Below are 19,459 nucleotides of genomic sequence, written 5' to 3'. Positions count from 1 at the left end.
TGTAAGTCAGAATTTTACTGAGTTGTACATCGTTTTGGAAAAATCTGGCTGCCAAAAAGCCCTTTTGATGCTTAAGGAACCAACAGAACACACCTATTTGCATTTACAGTTATTGTGTGTGGGTACAAATGGCCACTTGCTTGTTATTTCTACTGTAGATGTATTTTAGCCTTTACATTTTGAAATATATATTATTTTGCCCTCTTAAAGGTTTCTTCTTTTAGCCAGGATGTTGTCTTGCTTTAACTGTGTATAGATGGGTCATATTATACGAATTTCATAAAACAGTAAAATATTGGGCCTCCCTGGTGATGCAGGGGTTAAAGTCTCAGCACTATCAAGCTACCCACAGCCACTGGGACCTGACTTCCATCCCCAGGGAGGGAGCTAACCCACAAGGCACAGCAGACCTCTCCTGCCTGGCCCGCTGCCCCCCTCAGCAGTGCATTTCAGGACATCAGCCTGTTCTGCTCCCCACTCTGTCGCTGGTGAATCCTCTCCCCACCCACCCCCCTCCAGCTCTGGCCTACACCCCAGTTCTTGTATGCATAAATAAATAAAAAATAAATCTTTAAAACAGTAAAATATCTATTTGGCATGCATCCAGGGATGCTGGTGCTGATTAAATTGAGAACTGCTAGATCACTCCAAAATCTCCTGTTTGCCTCCCAAGCCACAGTTGACGCTTTGACCACACCACACACAACCTCATTCGCACTTTCAAGGACCCTAGGCGTTTTAAATAAGGACACGAGGGCGTGGCTGATAATAAAGCCTGCACTATCCTTAGCAATGAAATATTCTGGCCTAGGTGACCTTAATTCATGCTCACCAACGTCCTACAGGACTGGCAAATAAAATCTCTTTCCAAAAGATCATTCTTACCAACGAAGTGGACTATAGTAAAAGTGAAAGCAAAACAAAAATCACTTTATCTTACTGAGTCGCGGCCCTATAGCTTTCCTTGGGAACTTGCAGAAATTCCACAGAGGCAGCCACCACGACGAGAAAGCCCCTATCCCAGTAAAGTGAAGGGACTTGCTCACGGCTGGAAGAAATCATAGTATTCCAAAGCAGGGGTGTAAGACTATAAATGGTGTGGTCCATGCTATTGCACCAGTTCCCCTCACCACAGCTTCCAGAGGGGTAAGTCTGTCTCCAGAGCCCAGAGCGCACAAGCCTGCCAGGCGAGCGCCGAGCCCCGCCCACGCCCCGCCCACGCCCCGCCCCCAGGGCTGCCCGCGCCAGTGCCTGACTGGCGGCCGGCGCAGGGGGCCTTGCGGGGTCCTTCGCGCGGGCTTCCGACACGCCTGAGCGGGTGTGCGCGCTGCTTCCGGTGTGGGTGACGAGCAGTGGCCGAACAGGGGACATCAAGGGGCGCTCAGGCAGGGACCATGGCGGACGGCGGCTCGGAGCGGGCAGATGGGCGCATCGTCAAGATGGAGGTGGACTACAGCGCCACGGTGGACCAGCGTCTGCCCGAGTGCGAGAAGCTGGCCAAGGTGAGGTGAGGCCGGCTGGCTGTTGGCGGGCGCCAGGGGCTGAGTCACGGCGCGCAGCCTGTAGGCCTCAGGGGCCTGCGGGCTGGAGCGCGCATCCCCCCATTGCCTGCCCTGCCGGGGTTGGGGCTGCGTGGGTAGGAGATCCCGGGCTGCCCGGCCTGGGAGACCCCCCAGCCGGAGCACCTGGTGCTTCCAGCGCCCCCAGCCCTCCGCCGCACCCATGGTCACCCGCTCCCGGAGGAGCTGGGGCCCTCTAGTAATTTTTGTTTGCTTTTGCCTTTTCTTGGATACAGCGTCACGTTGACTTTTAAGTTTCTCGAGGATTAGGGAAGCTTCATCATTCAGGCTGGATCAGAGAGTTTCGTTCTGTTCGCCCATGCTGAATCAGTTTGTGACAAGATGTTTACCGATCGTGGCGTTGTGCCTGGCCTTTGGCCAGAAGGGGCAGAAAGTGGTGGTAGGAGGTGATGGACGCGGAACCCCAGTCCTTAAGGGGTTCGTGTACATAACCTACTAGACAAGTCATGAAAGATGGTGAGTGCCATGCAAGTCTAAAGTGTTCCTGGAACACAGAAGGAAGCCTCATTCTCACTGGTGGGATAAGGGAAGGTATTGCAGAGAAGGTAACATTTGTGTTGGGTCTTGAAGAATGGTAAGATCGGAATGGGAGGGAGTAATTCCTGGAGGGGAAGTACAGAAGTAAAGACAAATAGACACTAAAGTCCGAAATAAACTAATTAGAGGAGGTTTTGAACAGTAGTTTGGCCCGATTGCTTATCTGCCATCGGGATAGAAATTTAACTTGATACCGACATTTATCATTGCCTCCCTGCTATGTGTCAAGCAATTTTGTGTATCATTTTACATATAAAGAAATCAAGGCTGAGGGGGTTTTTTTGTTGTTGTTTTGGTTTTTTGTCCCGTGTTACACTTAGTGATAGAACCAGGATTCAAAACTTGGTTTGCCTAACTGGGTTTAGAGTGCATGTTGAATCAACTCCATCATAGGCTATTGCTCAGGATTGTGCTCAGGCCTCATTAAATACCTTGATCAGTCCAGCCACAAACATTTATTGCTGTTCACCAGGGATGAATTTGGTAATAGAGTTGTTTTTATCCCTTAAGGAGCTTACTGCATAAGTACATTAAAGTGTAATAAATTCAGGGTCAAGAAGAATGTTAAGTGATACTTCACATTTAGTTCTTAGAAAGAAACCTTTTTAGTGCCTTTTTTCCCCAAAAAGAATTTAATGGGGCTTTATGAAAAGTAAGTGTAGGAAAAGGTGATGAAGCTGGTACACCTGTATTTCTTTTAGGTTCAAGTATACTTGAGGGAGAGGAGCCATAAACTTATCCCTGCACTTTCTAGCAGCTGGTCTGAAGAAACATCATCGTTTACATAAGGGTGGGGAAACACACTGAGAGTGGCAGGCAAATAACAATAGCTGACATTCATTGGGTACTTTCTACTGTGCTAGACATTAGGTTAAATGTTTATATGTATTTAATAATTTGATTCTTAGCCCTATGTCATAGTTATTAGTATTTCAAGGCAAGAAAACACAGTAAGAGAAGTTGAATCCCATTGTGCTGAGGTTATACTGCTAGTAAAGTGGTGGAGCGAGATGCAAATCCGAGGGCTTGTGCCCTCGCCATGCTGTCTTGCCTAGTGAGCCCAGTGTAATGGAAACTGAACTTCTGAGCAATGCTCAGGGGACGGGGGCAGTAACTCTTCACCTCCAGTTAACCTTTGTCAGTTGGGGATGAAGAGACATGTCATCTCTTGTAATTTAAAGGAGAGAGCAGGAATATAGATTTCATACTAAAAACCTGAATATTTGGAAACTAGACACTAATTTGTTCTAAAATACTATTTGAGCCATTATCATGTAGATCAAACAAAGCATACCTACAGGCCAAAGTCAGCACCTGAATCGCCATTTCAGAATTAATAGAATTAAAGTGTCCATAAAGAAGAAATTTGGGGTGATTTTTTTTTTTTTCAGATTTATTTATTTAATGCATACAAGAGCTGGGGTGTAAGCCAGAGGTGGAGGGGGTAGTGGGTAAGAGGATTCACCAGAGACAGAGTGGGGAACAGAACAGGCAGACTGACTGAAATACACTGCTGAGGGGGAGCAGCAGGCAATACAGGAGAGGTCTGCTGCACCATGTGGGTCAGCTCCCTGGCCAGGGGATCAGCTCATGCCACAGTGGCTGCCAGCAGCTTCATAGTGCTGAGGCTTAAACCCTTGCACCACCAGGGAGGCCCAAATAAAAAATTTGTTTTAAAGTACAACTGTTTTTAAAACAGGCCTGGGAGATAAAACAATTTCTTTTGATAGCCTGTGTGTGCAAGACCTAGTCAGTGCTAGACATTGTGGGGAATATAAAGATTATTAGAACTCTTGCCCTCATATACCTTATATGCCAGTAAGGGTTTGTAAGAAATATTTCACTGCTACAGTTGTTCTAGCAATCACATTTATGACATTTACTTAGGACATTGTCATATGATTAAAAAGACAAACTACAAATGCCAAATAGCTTTTTAGGTGTTAAATGGGTAACTGAAGTTTTTTAAAACAAGAATATTGGAGCCTGTTAAACTAGATAAAATTAAAGACATTTGGATTCAAGACATTTTTTATTTTTAATGTGAAAGACATTTTGGAGATAAAAATCTTGTGTCTACATATGATGATGGTGCACGGGTGAATTGGTGGTGGAAATTCTATGGGGACTACACCTGAGAAAAAAAAGCAAACATTGTTTAAAAAAATGATGTAAGGGCCTCCCCGGTGGTGCAGCGGTTGAGCGCTGGGTTGCGAACCTGCCCGCAGCCTCTGCCGCACCGGTTTGATCCCCGGCTGCTGGGCCAAGGTCCCGCATGGCGCGCAGACCTCTCCTGCCGCCTGCTGCTCCCTCAGCAGTGTTCTTCGGTCCTTCTGCCTGTTCTGCTCCCTGCTCTGGCTCTGGTGAATTCTCTCACCCTCCTGTGCTTCTGACTGTACCCAGTACTTATATAAATAAATAATAAATTTTTAAATAAATAAATAAATCATATAGGAACTATATGCTGTAAACCAACATTACCTCAATAATAATAAAATTAAACTCATTGAACAAAAAATTAATTTTTAAAAAAATGATGTAAAATATATATATAAATATAATTTAAAAAATCATGTGTCTAGAGACTTAAGACCACATGTAGCAGAAGCCTTCCAAGGACAGACTGAATCTAGGCCTGGGTGCTAAAATTGCCGAATCTAAGCTCTCTGACTCTCCTATAGTTGTGATCTAGTACAATTCTGTTTCTATGTCTTCTTTCTTTTTTACTGAAACAAGTTTAAGTACTGTACAGGTTTCAGGGGTACGGTTTCTCACCTCAGTGACTGTACATTCTGTATCATTGTCTCAATATTCACTAGCAAATAACAGTAATATTTAAGTCCATATAGTCTTAGCTATTATGCTGATGATATGCATACTATGTCCCGGCATACTTTGGTGCTTTAATACTTATACCAACCCTACGGGACGGGAAATGTTATTAGGCACATTTCACTGAAGAGAAGATTGAAAGCAGGAGAGAGTTGGTATCTTACCCGAGGTGACAGTGTAAACGGTTCACTGGTTGTTAGCAACTTGAATAAAAGGCCTCTAAGAAAAAGGTCTTTAAAATTTGGATTGGCATTCAATTTCAGCTATTTGTGATTCTTTCTTGACCTTTCTGTTGTTTAAATTTAACAAATCATTAAAAGATTGGATTCTTTTAACACCCAAACACACACATTTTCTAGACACCCAGCATGTATTTATGTTGAACAAACGCCATCAGTTACTCATTACAAGGATTATTTTAATGAGAAAATGAGTTAAGTCATGTGTTCTAACAAGTTAAATTTTAAAGAGCATGCTTTTATTTATTTGTTTGTTTTTTTGTTTACATGCACTGGTACAGTCAGAAGCGCAGGGTGAGAATTCACAGAGCCAGAGCAGCAGAGCAGCAGAAGGACCGAAGTACACTGCTAGCACAGAGAGGTGCGCGCCATGTGGATGTAGCATCGAATGCAGAGTTGAACCCAGCGCTGCTCATAACAAGTTGGTTTTGATCGCTTGGACCATCTTTTCCTTTGAATTGAAAGGAGGCATCAAGAAGGTAGAATTTTGACAGCTATGGATAGATGTGAAAGACTAGAGGAATATGGTTAGCCTGAGGACTGAAATGGAAGATTGAGAGGGGAAAGTGGGCTGATTAGAGGATCGGGAGGTGTTATAACAAATAGATGTTCGTGTCCCTCAGATGGCCCTGAATTGTCAGGCATGTAACTTACTACGTCCTACTTACTATGACAGCTAGAATCAGAAATTGTAAGTCATTGAGGTCAACTGAAGTTTAAGTCAGTGTTGATCCATTCAGTGCAAGGAGGTATAAGGGTAGCAACAATAATCAAGCAAGCTCCGGCTCTAAGGGAACTTACAGAACATTTAGGAGACAAGACATATAAATTAATAACTATGAGGCCAACTATTAAGGGATATACCAAAGTATCCACGGAAGCACCATTATGCTCTTGGCCAAGTGCAGAAGCTGAGCTACAGTGGTGGACAGTGTAGACATGCCTCTGCTCTCACAGAGTTTACTTTCTAGTGAGATTAGAAAGATGGTAAAAACTTTCTAGAGGCACTAGAAGTTAAGTCTCTACACTATGAAGCTCTTCACAGCCACTGCAGCACAAGTTCAACCCCAGTCAGGGAGCTGACTCACATGGCGCAGCAGACCTCTCCTGCCTCGCCTGCTGCTCCCCTCAGCAGTGTATCTGCCTGTTCTGTTCCCATTCTGTCTATGGTGAATCCTCTCACCCCCTATACCTCTGGCCTGTCCCCCAGTTCTTGTATGCATAAATAAAATAAATCTTAAAAAAAAGACATTCATAGCTTAAAAGTTATCTTGGAAAATAGGGAAACAGATTTTTGAAAAGCCCAAACATTACTTATACCCTTAATTCATAAACTGATTAGTTTCTTTTCATCAATAAAAGAATACTAGTATGTACCATCCGTGAATATCAAGGCAAAATTTTTCATTTATGATTAGAAAAAGTTTCTAAATAAAGCCCTCATCACTTCCTGTTGATTTACAGTTATTAATATATTAAATAAATGCGATTTTTGTGCAGTTTTTGCAAAAACAAAATTGGTTTGTTTTTAATCAAAGTGCTTGATTTCCACTCAGCTATTAAAAAAGATGATCTTGCCTTTTGCAACCTCATAGATGGAACTGAGGTGATTATGCTAAGTGGAATAAGCCAGAAAGTGAAAGACAGTTGCCAGATGGTTTCTCTAGCATGTGGAATATAAATAACCAAAGCAAAACTAACAAATCACAACAAAAATAACTTTTAGACTCTGAAAATATAGTGGTTACCGGAGTCGGGGGTGTCAGGGAGGCCATCAACCCCAGGGTAAGAAGGGTGCTACAACTCCAGTGGTGGGTCAGGTGAGACTTACAGCACTTACAGTATAAGAGTCTTATTAGGATGGCTTATTTGGGTTATTTTAGTCCTGCTGTGTTATCATGTAGGTTCATATTTAAATTTGGTTCTCATTTCTAAATGTATGTCCCAGGGAGACTTGTTTTTGCATATGAGATGGGGTTATCAGTTAACACAAAGGGGTGTATTTCAGTTGGATCAGTGTCTGCTTCAGAGCATGACTTAGTAAAAATAGCTTTTGGGTAGTCTCAGGTGGTCTTCATTTCCTTTAAGCACATTGTTGACTTATTTTTAAAGTTAGTGAAAAACTGAGCCAGGGTTTTCTATCTTTTTCCCTTTTTTCCTCCTTAAAACTTCATGTTTTAAAATAATCATGGTGAACTTAAAAAGAGCATTCATTTTCCCATTTTTAGTCTTCAAAGACTCGTGACTGCCAGTTAAGCATGTGGAGAACAGGTAACAGGTGTCACCACAATGAGTTGATAAGTCAGAATCCAGAACAAAGCCATGTTTTTCTGTCAGGAGCATCTCATTGTGGAGTAGTTATTGGTATTGTGTTGGTGTTGTTTTGTGTTCATTTTTTATCTTTTGTTTTAGGAAGGAAGACTTCAAGAAGTCATTGAAACTCTTCTCTCTTTGGAAAAACAGACCCGTACTGTAAGTAGATTGTAGTGAAAATCTCAGTCACCATTGATTTCACTTATTTTTTTTCTATTAACTTGTAATGTATTTTCATTCTTACAGGCTTCTGATATGGTGTCTACCTCCCGTATCTTAGTTGCAGTAGTGAAGATGTGCTATGAGGCTAAAGAATGGGATTTACTTAATGAAAATATTATGCTTTTGTCAAAAAGGCGGAGTCAGTTAAAACAAGTGAGTTCACGATTGCTCAAAAAACAAATGTGTTAGCATTTACATAAGGACATTTATAAAAGTATTCTTTGTTTATTGTTTTAAATGACTGTGTTGTCTATAATAGTTTTCCTAATCTTATATCTTTTATTAAACCCTTAACTTATTTTTAAGGCCATTTTCAGACAGATTATTTTCACTATTCATTTCGTTTAAAGATTATATATGTTCTTGTTTTGCTGTTTTTGTGAAGCTGGATTTTCTTTACTGTTTCCTTCTTCTGCCTGAGATATATTTAAATGATGCTTTGTGAAAGTAGATTCTACTTTTTACATTTATATCTCATTTTTGACATGCTGTTCTCTGAGCAGTGTCTGGTTTTTTATATTTTGCTTGCAAATAAAAGAGATAATGACATTGTCACACAGGGTACTTGTGGAGCCAGAAACAGAAATATAGGATTTTTATTCAAATCCCTTATTTTACTGATTACTCAGCTGCTAGACTGAGCTTCGTATTAAGGCTGGGTTAAATTCTTTTATGCAATAAACAAAGTTACTGTAATTGTTCCCTTTTTTGTTTTTAGATTAGTTTCCGTGCATATAAAATTCAGTGTTAAGAATTAACGTATTGAGGCAGTCTAGTACTTTTGAATATGAAATGTATGACTTGAGAGGCCAATATAGATCAACTGTCATTTTCCTTCGATTTTCTAAGATATTTGCTTTCTATGGGTGGAATAATTTTTAAAGGCCATTTATCTAGAGTTCTTGTGGCAACCTGGGATAAAATAAACAAATAGGTGTTACATATAGTATTAGTACTGTTCAAAACATGTATCCTAAAATAGAGATTTAATTCATAACAAAATATTAGAACTAGTAGAAGGGACTGTTTTATTCTGTTGCCTTTTTTTTTTTTTTTAAGATTTCTTTATTTATGCCTAGAAGAACTGGGGTGTAGACTAGAGGCAGGGCAGTGAGAGGATGTGGTGAGAGGATTTCCAGAGACAGAATGGGGAGCACAATAGGCAAAGCTACTGAAATACACTAAGGGGAACAGCGGGCGAGACAGGAGAGGCCTGTGAGCTGGCTCCCTGGCTGGGGATCAAACCCAGGCTTTAGAGGTGATGGTGCTGAGACTTAAACCCTACGCCACCAGGGAGGCCCCTCTGTTGCTTTTTCTGGTGGGGAAACTGAAATTTAGTTGTAAAGCTCTTGCAATGTGAAGAAACATGCCATTGACAGTTCTTGTCTTCAAGTAACCTAGTGGTTAGTATGGAATATAAATCATAAGTTATCATAGTCCATTTTTTTTTTTTAAGATTTATTTATTTATACAAGAACCGGATACAGGCCAGATGTGTGGGAGGGTGAGAGAATTCACCAGAGACAGGTGGGGAACAGAACAGGCAGACTGACTGAAATACACTGCTGAGGGAAGCAGTGGGCGAGACAGGAGAGGTCTGCTTGCCATGTGGGTTGCTCTGAGGCCAGCGGGGATCGAACCCACACTACAAAGGCTGTGGACAGCTTCACAGCGCTGCGCTCAACCGCCTGCTCCACCAGGGAGGCCCTATCATAGCACATCTTTAACAAGTGCCGTAAGACTTATTCTTTAAAAAGGAAAAATTACGTGCACACACTAGGCAATATATATATGACATGAGAGTACTGAAAAGTGCTAAGAGATATGACAGGAGGAAGGGAAAGTATTTGATTAGGTTTACTGGATAGACTTTCTTGAAGAAAGAACTCAGAGCCAGCCTCACAGTCAGCTGATGATATAACCAAAGCTGGAACTGGGGCTACTCTTTTTGCTGTGACATGTTGTGGAAGGAGCTTAGAAACTCAGCATACATCTTTCCTTTTCCTAGAATTACTACATTTTACATAAAATTTTTCTGTTTTGCTTTATCAGACTTAGAAAGTAATGATTTTTTTAAAATAACCTTTTCTAGGTTGCTTGAAATTAACGGTTTTTAATTAACTGGGGGTAAGCCTTGCTCTAACATCCCAATGGCTTACCCACCTTTTTTTTTTTCTCCCAGAGAGTAGCAGGGTGTTGTCATTAGAATATTAATGTAGTAGTTTTGTTTTTTCCTTTTCACCCCATCTAGTTTTGTAAATGTATTTTCTGCACAGCTTTTAGAATTATTGAGTTGCTGCCCTTATAGAAATCATTATTATAACCAGTTTTAGAGGGATCATGTTTTGTGATATACCAGGTGTCCCAGAGCCACGCACTTCCTGAAGGAGTTATATTTTACAATGAAACCTTTGCTTTCTGGAACTCCTAGGTCTCCAAACTGCCAGTTTTTTAGGTAATTTAAAAAAAAAATCTCAGCTACATGAACATTAAATGTTTTTCAAGGAAATCTTTGCAAGATATATCTTACAATTTTTTTGTCCATTTTATTGAGGTGTAACTGATAACTTAATATCTTTTCCTTTTCTGCTATCTCTACCAAAGAGTGCTTACTGTAATCATCATTTTCTTGATGACAAAGAGTCCTAGTTATTATTACAATGATTGTTGGATGCGGTTCAGAATCTAGAATAGGGGTTGGCGAATGATGGGTTCACAGACCAAAACCTACCTGCCATCTTTGTGGATAAAACTGTTGAAAGACAACTACTCCCAGTGTCGAATGTTGACCATATAGCTTGGGGATTACAAAGGCAGAGTTGAATAGTTGTCACAGATACCCCGTGGCTCCCAAAGTCTAAAATATTTACAAAAATATACATAAAATGTTTGCTGACCACTGACCTAGATCATAGAATATTAAAGCTGAAGGAAATGTAATCCAGCCTGCTTATAACCTGTGGGGAAACTGGGCAAGAGCTGCAGTGACTTGCCATGTCACGTTTCACTGAGGTGAGTGTAGGTGCTGGGCTTCCTCCTCCCCACTCCGATGACCAAACTGTTTGACCTTTACCTTTGCCACCGACTCTTAACTCCCTTAGCCACAGTAACTGTCATGGCTTCACTGCCCTCACAGCTACTGTTGGTCTGTGCTTCTCTTGCCCACCACCTTGTTTTCCTTTAGTCTGCTGCCACTTCTTCCATGCATCTATGCTTGGCTGCAAAAAAAAAAAAAAAACCCACAACTAGCTAATAAACCTCCCGATAGATATTGCCAGACATACCTCCTCAACCTCTCCTTCCGTGAAGTCAGTTCACCAGTGGTAGTGAGGAGTGGTGAAGTCTGTGACTGAGAGCTCTTCCTAACCTTTATTCATTTGTTACTGGGCGTTCAGTACTTCTTGGCTATCAAGGAGACTTTGATGTTCTTGTATAGGCATTTCAGTGTCTGGAGTTGCTTGGGAAGGCCATATTTGACTCTAACACTTCATCAATAAAATAAATTTTTCCTGTATGAGTAATTTTATTTATGAATGGTTTTTATTATTTTAGGCTGTTGCAAAATGGTACAGCAGTGCTGTACTTACGTCGAGGAAATCACAGATCTTCCAATCAAGCTTCGATTAATCGATACTCTACGAATGGTGACAGAAGGAAAGGTAAGTTTTTTGCTGTCATTACTCATAGTGACAAGTATTGTCTAATTTGTATTCAGCAATACTTACATATTTAGAGATTTTATATAAGTGTGTATGTGTCTATTTTTTAAGACAAAATACTTAAAAAATTCATCACCTTAGTTCAACCAGAATCTTAGTACATCTCCTTGTAATGTCTTCTCATATGCAAATGAGTATGTTTAAATAGCGATAGTCTTGGAATATCCAGATTTTTCTAGGAATTAGTGATCTTAGCCCAAATTTATATTTGGTAATAATGAATTAAAGATACTATTAATTAATTTTTCACCCTGACCTAGATTTGCTTGAAAATTTTCTTTGAGATAGCTAGGGTTTAATTTTAAAATTAATAGAACATTTACAGCATAAGATTAATTTTCAAAACTTCACTCTCTGGGCCTCCCCGGTGGCGCAGTGGTTGAGCGCTGGGTTGCGAAGCTGCCCGCAGCCTCTGCCGCGCAGGTTCGATCCCCGGCTGCTCCCCTGCCACCGGAGGAGGGTCCCACATGGCGCGCAGACCTCTCCTGCTGCCCGCTGCTCCCCGCAGCAGTGTACTTCGGTCCTTCTGCCTGCTCTGCTCCCTGCTCTGGCTCCGGTGAATTCTCTCACCCTCCCGCGCTTCTGACTGTACCCAGTGCATATATAAACAAACAAACAAACAAATAAATAAATAAAACATGCCTCTAAAAAAAAAAAAAAAAAAAAAAAGTTTCAAAACTTCACTCTCTTGCCAGAATCTTTTTGTATTTCTTCCAGCGCCTTTCCCCACTCTCCCCTTTAGTCTCATGTCTCTAAAAAGGGCAAGTATGGAATGATGATTGTGGTGAACATGTTTCTTTTCTAGGTAGATTTTTATAATTTGAGGATAGACTCTTCACTCTTTGACTGCCAATTTGGCTTTGTGTATATTTACTGAACGCCTGTGTTGTGCTAGGTCAAAGTGAGGCAAGATCCTTTTTTACCTCAAGGCAGTCACTGTCACAGAAGACAAAGACACAGGGATAGTTGATGAGCCCTGTCATGGCAGTAGCTGTGTGTCCTTTGTTTCTGACAGGCTGAGGTGCGCCCAAAACCTCAAAGAATTGGTCATGGCCAAACTGACTTTAAGAATGAATAAAAGTTCTACAGGGTGGGGAGTAGGGGAAAGGGCATTTTATACACAAGGGGGAATTACATACAGAACTGCCAGGGAAGAAACGCATGGTGGATTTAGCAAGCTGTAAGTGCTTTTTTATTATTAGAGATTCAAGTTTTGGGGCTTTTTTTTGAGATTAAAGTTTTTTTTTGAGATTGCACCACCTTTGGAGGTGCAATAGGGCAAGGGGCTTGTTCCACACCAAATACTAAGGGGTAGGCAGGCCTAGGTCAGTAAATTAGTTCCCTAGTCTATTATTAGGCTGTAGTCCTGTACTTACAATGTTTAATTTGTTGGAAGTTATAAATCCATTAATGTTATTTATAGCTATAAGAAAGGTTCACAACTTAAATACTTTGCAATATCAGATATTTGTAAAGCAAGTAGTCTTGTATTTAAAAAATAAGTCAGGGGGCCTCCCTGGTGGCACCGGACTTAAAGTTTCAATACTGTCACGCTATCGCCAGCCACTGCACCACTAGTTCAGCGAGCTGACCTACATGGCACAGCAGACTTCGCCTGTCTCACCCGCTGCTCCCCTCAGCAGTGTATCTCAGTAGATCTTCCTGCTCTGCTCCCTATTCTGTCTCTGGTGAATCCTCTCACCCTTCCCCCACACCCCTGTAGCCTATACCCCAGTTCTTGTATGCAGAAGTAAACAAAAATAAATCTTAAAATGTTAAAAAAAAAAAAAAGAAGGCAGAATCACAGTATTGGTGGAACTGTAGATACTGGACTGCATGCTCTCTTTGTAAAGTGTGCTATTATTCAAAAATTTTTTTAAAGACAGTTTACATTTTCTTTCCAATCCTTTTAAAAGGCAGTGTCATTTATGTAGAACTGTGGTCCAGTTATTTATTAATCGCTGTGATTTCATATTTAGCTTCTCATAGTAAAGTTGCAGATATTGCTATAGGAATTTTGATAATATAAATTTCTTGTATTTGTAGATTTATGTTGAAATAGAGCGTGCTCGACTGACTAAAACATTAGCAACTATAAAAGAACAAAATGGTGATGTGAAGGAGGCAGCCTCCATTTTACAAGAATTACAGGTGGGTGCTATGTTTTAGAGTGTGTGAAACTTTATATTTAGTCTGCTCTATTTACTTATGGAAATAATTTATTTCCACAAACGTTGATCTTTTTACTGGCGCTATTGTTTTACTTTTAAATTTTGTTTTTGACCAGGAGGATTATGTGCCTCATGATTTAACATCCCCAGTAAAATACTCTTGCCCAAAAAAATGAATCCCAATTATATAGCTTCTAGGTTTAGCTACCAGTTTATAGGATATATTTGGAGGGAGAAGTTTATTAAATGATAACCCAGGGATGTGATCAGCAAAATTCATACTCTAGGAAACTATGGGATAATGCACTTGATTTATGTCAACAAAGGAAAAAAGACAAGAAGCACATCTACCAGTTGCAAAGAGTTAGCCTTATTTGGATTCTGATTCAATTTAAAAATAAATGAAGACTATTGGCAACATCCTAGATAATTTGGTAATAAAAAGAATTCTTAGGTATGCTCTTTTTTTCCTAAGTTTTAGAGACACATAATGAAATATTAAATATAATTTTTTGTCAGAAATTTGCTTCAAAAGTATTTGACATGGAGCCTCCCTGGTGGCGCAGGGTTGAAGTCTCAGCGCTGTCAAGCTATTGCCAGCCACTGTGGCATGAGTTCTATCCCCAGCCAGGGAGCTGACCCACACATGGCACAGCAGACCTCTCTTGTCTTGCCCGCTGCTCCCCTCAGCAGTGTATTTCAGTAGATTCATCTGTTGTGCTCCCCACTCTGTCTCTGGTGAATCCTCTCACCCCTCCTCACGCACACACCTGGCCTATACCCCAGTTCTTGTATGCATAAATAAATAAAAATCTTTTTTAAAAAAAGTATTTGACATGGAGGGAGGAAAATGATTTATAAATAAAACATTGATGAATAAAAAATCACAAAACGATGAAGTAAAATATCTTCAAACCAAATAATAATGATATCCTTATTTAATTCTACATTGTAAATGAGCCATTCTAGACTTTTAAATTCATTTATACTATTTTGTATTAATAACAAATATTGTAGAAGAATCATTTTCCATAGTGTTTGATGTGATTCTTTATGCTGTATTTGTGTATGGTCTGTGTTAACTCCACATTCTCTAACCATTAGGAATCTTATTAGCCTTACCTGAAATTTGAAGACTAGTACCTTATTTTATGGTGTGATTTCAACTATTACATAAATAGAAAGTCTGCAACTGGTATCTTTTTTCTTACTGAGAATTGCAGTGTCCTCATTAGCTATTAGAAAAATGCAAATTAAAACTACAGTGAGTTACCATTTTATACCTATTAGAAACTCTAAAATTTGAAAAATACTGCTATAACACCAAGTGCTGGCAGGGATGCAAAGCAACTGGAGCCCTCATTATGCTGCTATTGGGAATGCAAAATGGTGCAGCCATTTGGAAAACAGTTAGCAGATCTTTATACAATCAGGCACACTTACCATATGACCCAGTGGTCCCACTCCTGTGTACCCAAGAGAAATTAAAACTTTCTTCACACAAAACCTGTTTACTGATACTCAGAGTAGCTTTGTTGTGGTAGGCAAAAGATGGAACCAGCCAAGATGGCGTTCTGGAGATGAGTAGAAAAGCTAGTTCATACAATAGAATGCTGCTTGATTATAAAAAAAAAAAGAATGAACTGAAAAAGGCAAGGGTACGGGAATGAGTTACTAGATAGATACAACAATTTCAATGGATTCTTACTATTCCACTTAGCATTATGCTGAGTGAACAAAGGCAGTTTCAAAAGATTGCATACTATGTATAACATTCTTAAAAAGAGTAGGTGTGATAGAAAACAGATTGATTTTTAGGCGTTGCAGAGTGAGGAAGGTATGACAAAAGGGAGCTGCGTGAGGGAGTTTTTGGGGTGCTAGAACTGTTCTGTATCTTTTTCCTTTTTTATGGACTGTTTAATATTTTCATTGTGATAGTGTTTATACACACCTCCAAATGTGCTAAAATTCATAGAACTTTATATGAAAGGGGGGGAAAGTCATTTTACTGTATAATCTTATTGTTGTTGTTTTTTTTTGCCATTGTAATTTCCTGGAGAAAGCTAACTTTTTGTATTATTGTCATCATTCTTCCCATATAGTGAAGATCCTTATTTTTTACAAGGGTGCATATTTTAATACCTGATTTCATTGCAGTTTTTAAAATTACTAAATCACTTTTGGGGACTTTACCAGGTGGAAACCTACGGGTCAATGGAAAAGAAAGAGCGAGTGGAATTTATTTTGGAGCAAATGAGGCTCTGCCTAGCTGTGAAGGATTATATTCGCACACAAATCATCAGCAAGAAAATTAATACCAAGTTTTTCCAGGAAGAAAATACAGAGGTAATCATATCTCTTACTGTAAATTTACTTTAAAAGTAGTTGGGGTGGGGCCTCCCCGGTGGCGCAGCGGTTGAGCGCTGGGTTGCGAAGCTGCCCGCGGCCTCTGCGGCGCCGGTTCGATCCCCGGCTGCTCCCCGGCCACCGGAGGAGGATCCCACATGGCGCGCAGACCTCTCCTGCCACCCGCTGCTCCCTCAGCAGTGTACTTCAGCCCTTCTGCCTGCTCTGCTCCCGCTCTGGCTCTGGTGAATTCTCTCACCCTCCCGCGCTTCTGACTGTACCCAGTGCATGTATAAACAAAACAAACAAATATAATAAATAAATAAATAAAAACATGCCTCTATTAAAAAAAAAAAAAAAAAAGTAGTTGGGGGTGGGTGTAGACTATAAGCTCCAATTTCTTTTTTCATTTCTTTTTTTCAGAAATTAAAGTTGAAATACTATAACTTAATGATTCAACTGGATCAGCATGAGGGCTCCTATTTGTCTATTTGTAAGCACTACAGAGCAATATATGACACTCCTTGTATACAAGCAGAAAGTGAAAAGTGGCAACAGGTAAGAATCTTTTCCTTTACTTGACATTGACACTTATTAGGAAGAATTTAAATTTTTAAAATTTATTTTGAAATAACTAACTTCAGTAATTATATGTAATTGGATGGTGCTGCTTCTATTAAGACCTAGCATTACCTTGGAAAATTACTTTATAAAGCTAATTTAAATAGCTTATATTTATATTTGTACATATTGTACATGTATTTGCTGTTGATTTATTATGAGAGCTATTTCTTTATATACTTGTCAAGAAAATGTCACCCTGGGTTACTATTCAAATTATCAAAGGTTTATTGTCATAATTTTATGAAAACTAAGTATTACAGGAAGATAACTATGAATTGGGCAGCCTGGAAAGAATTTTTCCCCTTATACGTTATAATTATGTTGTACAACTTTTTTAGGCTCTGAAAAGTGTTGTCCTTTATGTTATCTTGGCTCCTTTTGACAACGAACAATCAGATTTGGTTCATCGAATAAGTGGTGATAAGAAGTTAGAAGAAATTCCTAAATACAAGTAAGTACTTTTTAAAATTAGTACATCTCAGTAGAAACACCGTTTATAATGAGTATGGTATATTTCGGTAGAAATGCCATTTGGAGAGAAAATTGGTTGAGTATAGATTTCTTAATTAGAATTAGTTGTCTGCAGATTCTATTCAAGAATATATCTGGAGAAAAGTGAAATTTTTTTAGCACTGTAATTAGAAATTATTGTAATTAGATTATAGCATACTTCATTCTAAACCACTTATCAAGAAATTTTATTTATTTTTTTTTTTTTTAAGAGGCATGTATATTTATTTATCTATTTGTTTGTTTGTTTGTACATGCACTGGGTACAGTTAGAAGCGCGGGAGGGTGAGAGAATTCACCAGAGCGGGGAGCAGAGCAGGCAGAAGGACCGAAGAACACTGCTGAGGGGAGCAGCGGGCGGCAGGACTCTCCTCCGGTGGCCGGGGAGCAGCCGGGATCGAACCGGCGCTGCAGAGGCTGCGGGCAGCTTCGCAACCCAGCGCTCAACCACTGCGCCACTGGGGAGGCCCAAGAAATTTTATTTTAAACTCACTTTAACAGCTTTTGTTTAGGGCTTTGTAATGTTCAGAAATACTTTTGAAAATTTACGACATAAAACAGATATTAGACAAAAGCACAATGGATTTTTTATTAATCATTTTACAGCCAGTTATTCCAGAGATTGTCAAATAGAATAATGAGAGAGCAGTTTATTTAGTGCTAATCTGCTCTGTTCGAGTTACTGTGGTAAAAATGATGGCAAAGTTGGCAGAACAAATGACAACATGTATCTTGTTGTATTAAATAAAAATGTATAAAACAGTCTTTGTTGATACTAAAATTTTGCTCTGTATTAGATGTTAATTTTTATAGATTTGGAATATTAAGTTTTATGCAATTTGCAGGGATCTTTTAAAACTTTTTACCACAATGGAGTTGATGCGTTGGTCCACACTTGTTGAAGACTATGGAATGGAATTAAGAAAAGGTTCTTTGGAGAGTCCGGCAACTGATGTTTTTGGCTATACAGAGGAAGGTGAAAAAAGGTGGAAAGACTTGAAGAACAGAGTTGTTGAACATGTAAGAATCTGGCATGAGAACAATGACAGTTTAGAAGTAAACTTTGAGCAGAAACTGTTTTACTTTTCAGGTTTGATAATTGAATGTTTTTTTTTTTAATATTGTATCTTTCATTCCTTACTTCAGGATTTTTTCCCACCTCAGTCTAGTGGTGGTGTAAATTTGTTATTGAAAGTTTTGTTACAAATTTCTCAAAGCTTAGCAGAATTTGTTTCATCCCTCTTATTCCACCCCCCCAACCCCATTCCCTTTTTGGCTTTTCAGAGAAGATAGCCATGTTTTATTATTTTTTTTAATTATTTTTTTTAAATAAATTTTACTTTTATTGCCCATACAATTGCAACCCCCTTATTTTGACCCCAATCCCTCCCCTCCTCCACCCCCATAGAGTGTCTCTGGTTCATAGTTTTTTGTTGATTTTGATTTTCACTTTCTTATAGTTATTCATTTTCCTGGTCCCTTATTTAAGTTTTCTAGATTCGTGCTGTGAGTGAGACCATCCAGTATTTTTCTTTTTCTTTTTTTTTTTTCCTTTTTTTTTTAAATTAATTTATTTATTTATTTATACATGCACTGGGTACAGTCAGAAGCGCGGGAGGGTGAGAGAATTCACCAGAGCCAGAGCAGGGAACAGAACAGGCAGAAGGACCGAAGCACACTGCTGAGGGGAGGAGCGGGCGGCAGGAGAGGTCTGCGCGCCATGTGGGACCCTCCTGCGGTGGCCGAGGAGCAGCCGGGGATCGAACCGGCGTGGCAGAGGCTGTGGGCAGCTTTGCAACCCAGCGCTCAACCGCTGCGCCACCAGGGAGGCCCAGTATTTTTCTTTTTCTTTCTGGCTTATTTCGCTGAGCATAATCCCTTCCAGTGCCATCCATGTTGCTGCAAATTGCATGTGTTTATCTCTTTTGAATGCTGAGTAATATTCCATGGTGTATATGTACCACATCTTCTTGATCCAGTCATCTATTTTTGGGCATTTGGGCTGTTTCCAAAGCTTAGCTATTGTAAACAGTGCTGCTATAAACATAGGGGTGCAGGTGCTCTTTGGAATTGATGTTTCTGTGTCCTTTGAGTAAACACCTAGGAGTGGAATTGCTGGATCATATGGAAGCTCTATGTAAGATAGCCATGTTTTAATATGCTTCATTTTGAGAGCCCCTCTTAATACTTTTAAACATACAAAGCAGAAGGAATTTCTTAAGGATTTGGGGGGGGTGAGTTTGTGTGGCGGGGGTGGGGGGGCGGTTTCTGTTCATTACTCACTTGGTAGTCTTGGAAACACATCGTAAACCTGAACTTTGATCTTGGTGTTACTACAAATTGAATTATATCAGTATGCACATAAT

General features: G+C 39.8%; 1 protein-coding gene across 1 annotated transcript in view; it reads left to right on the top strand.

Moving 5' to 3' along the window:
- The first annotated feature begins 1,369 nt into the window (after positions 1 to 1,369).
- LOC119231647 (26S proteasome non-ATPase regulatory subunit 12-like) overlaps positions 1,370 to 19,459 on the top strand; it is a 68,557-nt gene continuing 50,467 nt past the window's right edge. Inside the window, exons 1-9 of the mRNA XM_037493343.1 lie at positions 1,370 to 1,502; positions 7,601 to 7,660; positions 7,748 to 7,880; positions 11,276 to 11,382; positions 13,489 to 13,593; positions 15,810 to 15,959; positions 16,383 to 16,517; positions 16,922 to 17,034; positions 17,939 to 18,183. Coding sequence (XP_037349240.1) covers positions 1,395 to 1,502; positions 7,601 to 7,660; positions 7,748 to 7,880; positions 11,276 to 11,382; positions 13,489 to 13,593; positions 15,810 to 15,959; positions 16,383 to 16,517; positions 16,922 to 17,034; positions 17,939 to 18,183 — 1,156 coding nt within the window. The 5' untranslated portion in view covers positions 1,370 to 1,394. The remainder of the gene's footprint in view (positions 1,503 to 7,600; positions 7,661 to 7,747; positions 7,881 to 11,275; positions 11,383 to 13,488; positions 13,594 to 15,809; positions 15,960 to 16,382; positions 16,518 to 16,921; positions 17,035 to 17,938; positions 18,184 to 19,459) is intronic.

This window comes from Talpa occidentalis, unplaced genomic scaffold, assembly GCF_014898055.3.
Source record: "Talpa occidentalis isolate TD23 unplaced genomic scaffold, MPIMG_talOcc4v2.1 talOcc4.7, whole genome shotgun sequence".
Taxonomy (NCBI): domain Eukaryota; kingdom Metazoa; phylum Chordata; class Mammalia; order Eulipotyphla; family Talpidae; genus Talpa; species Talpa occidentalis.
Note: the sequence above shows the minus strand (reverse complement) of the source record. Positions and strands in the feature narration are given on the sequence as shown.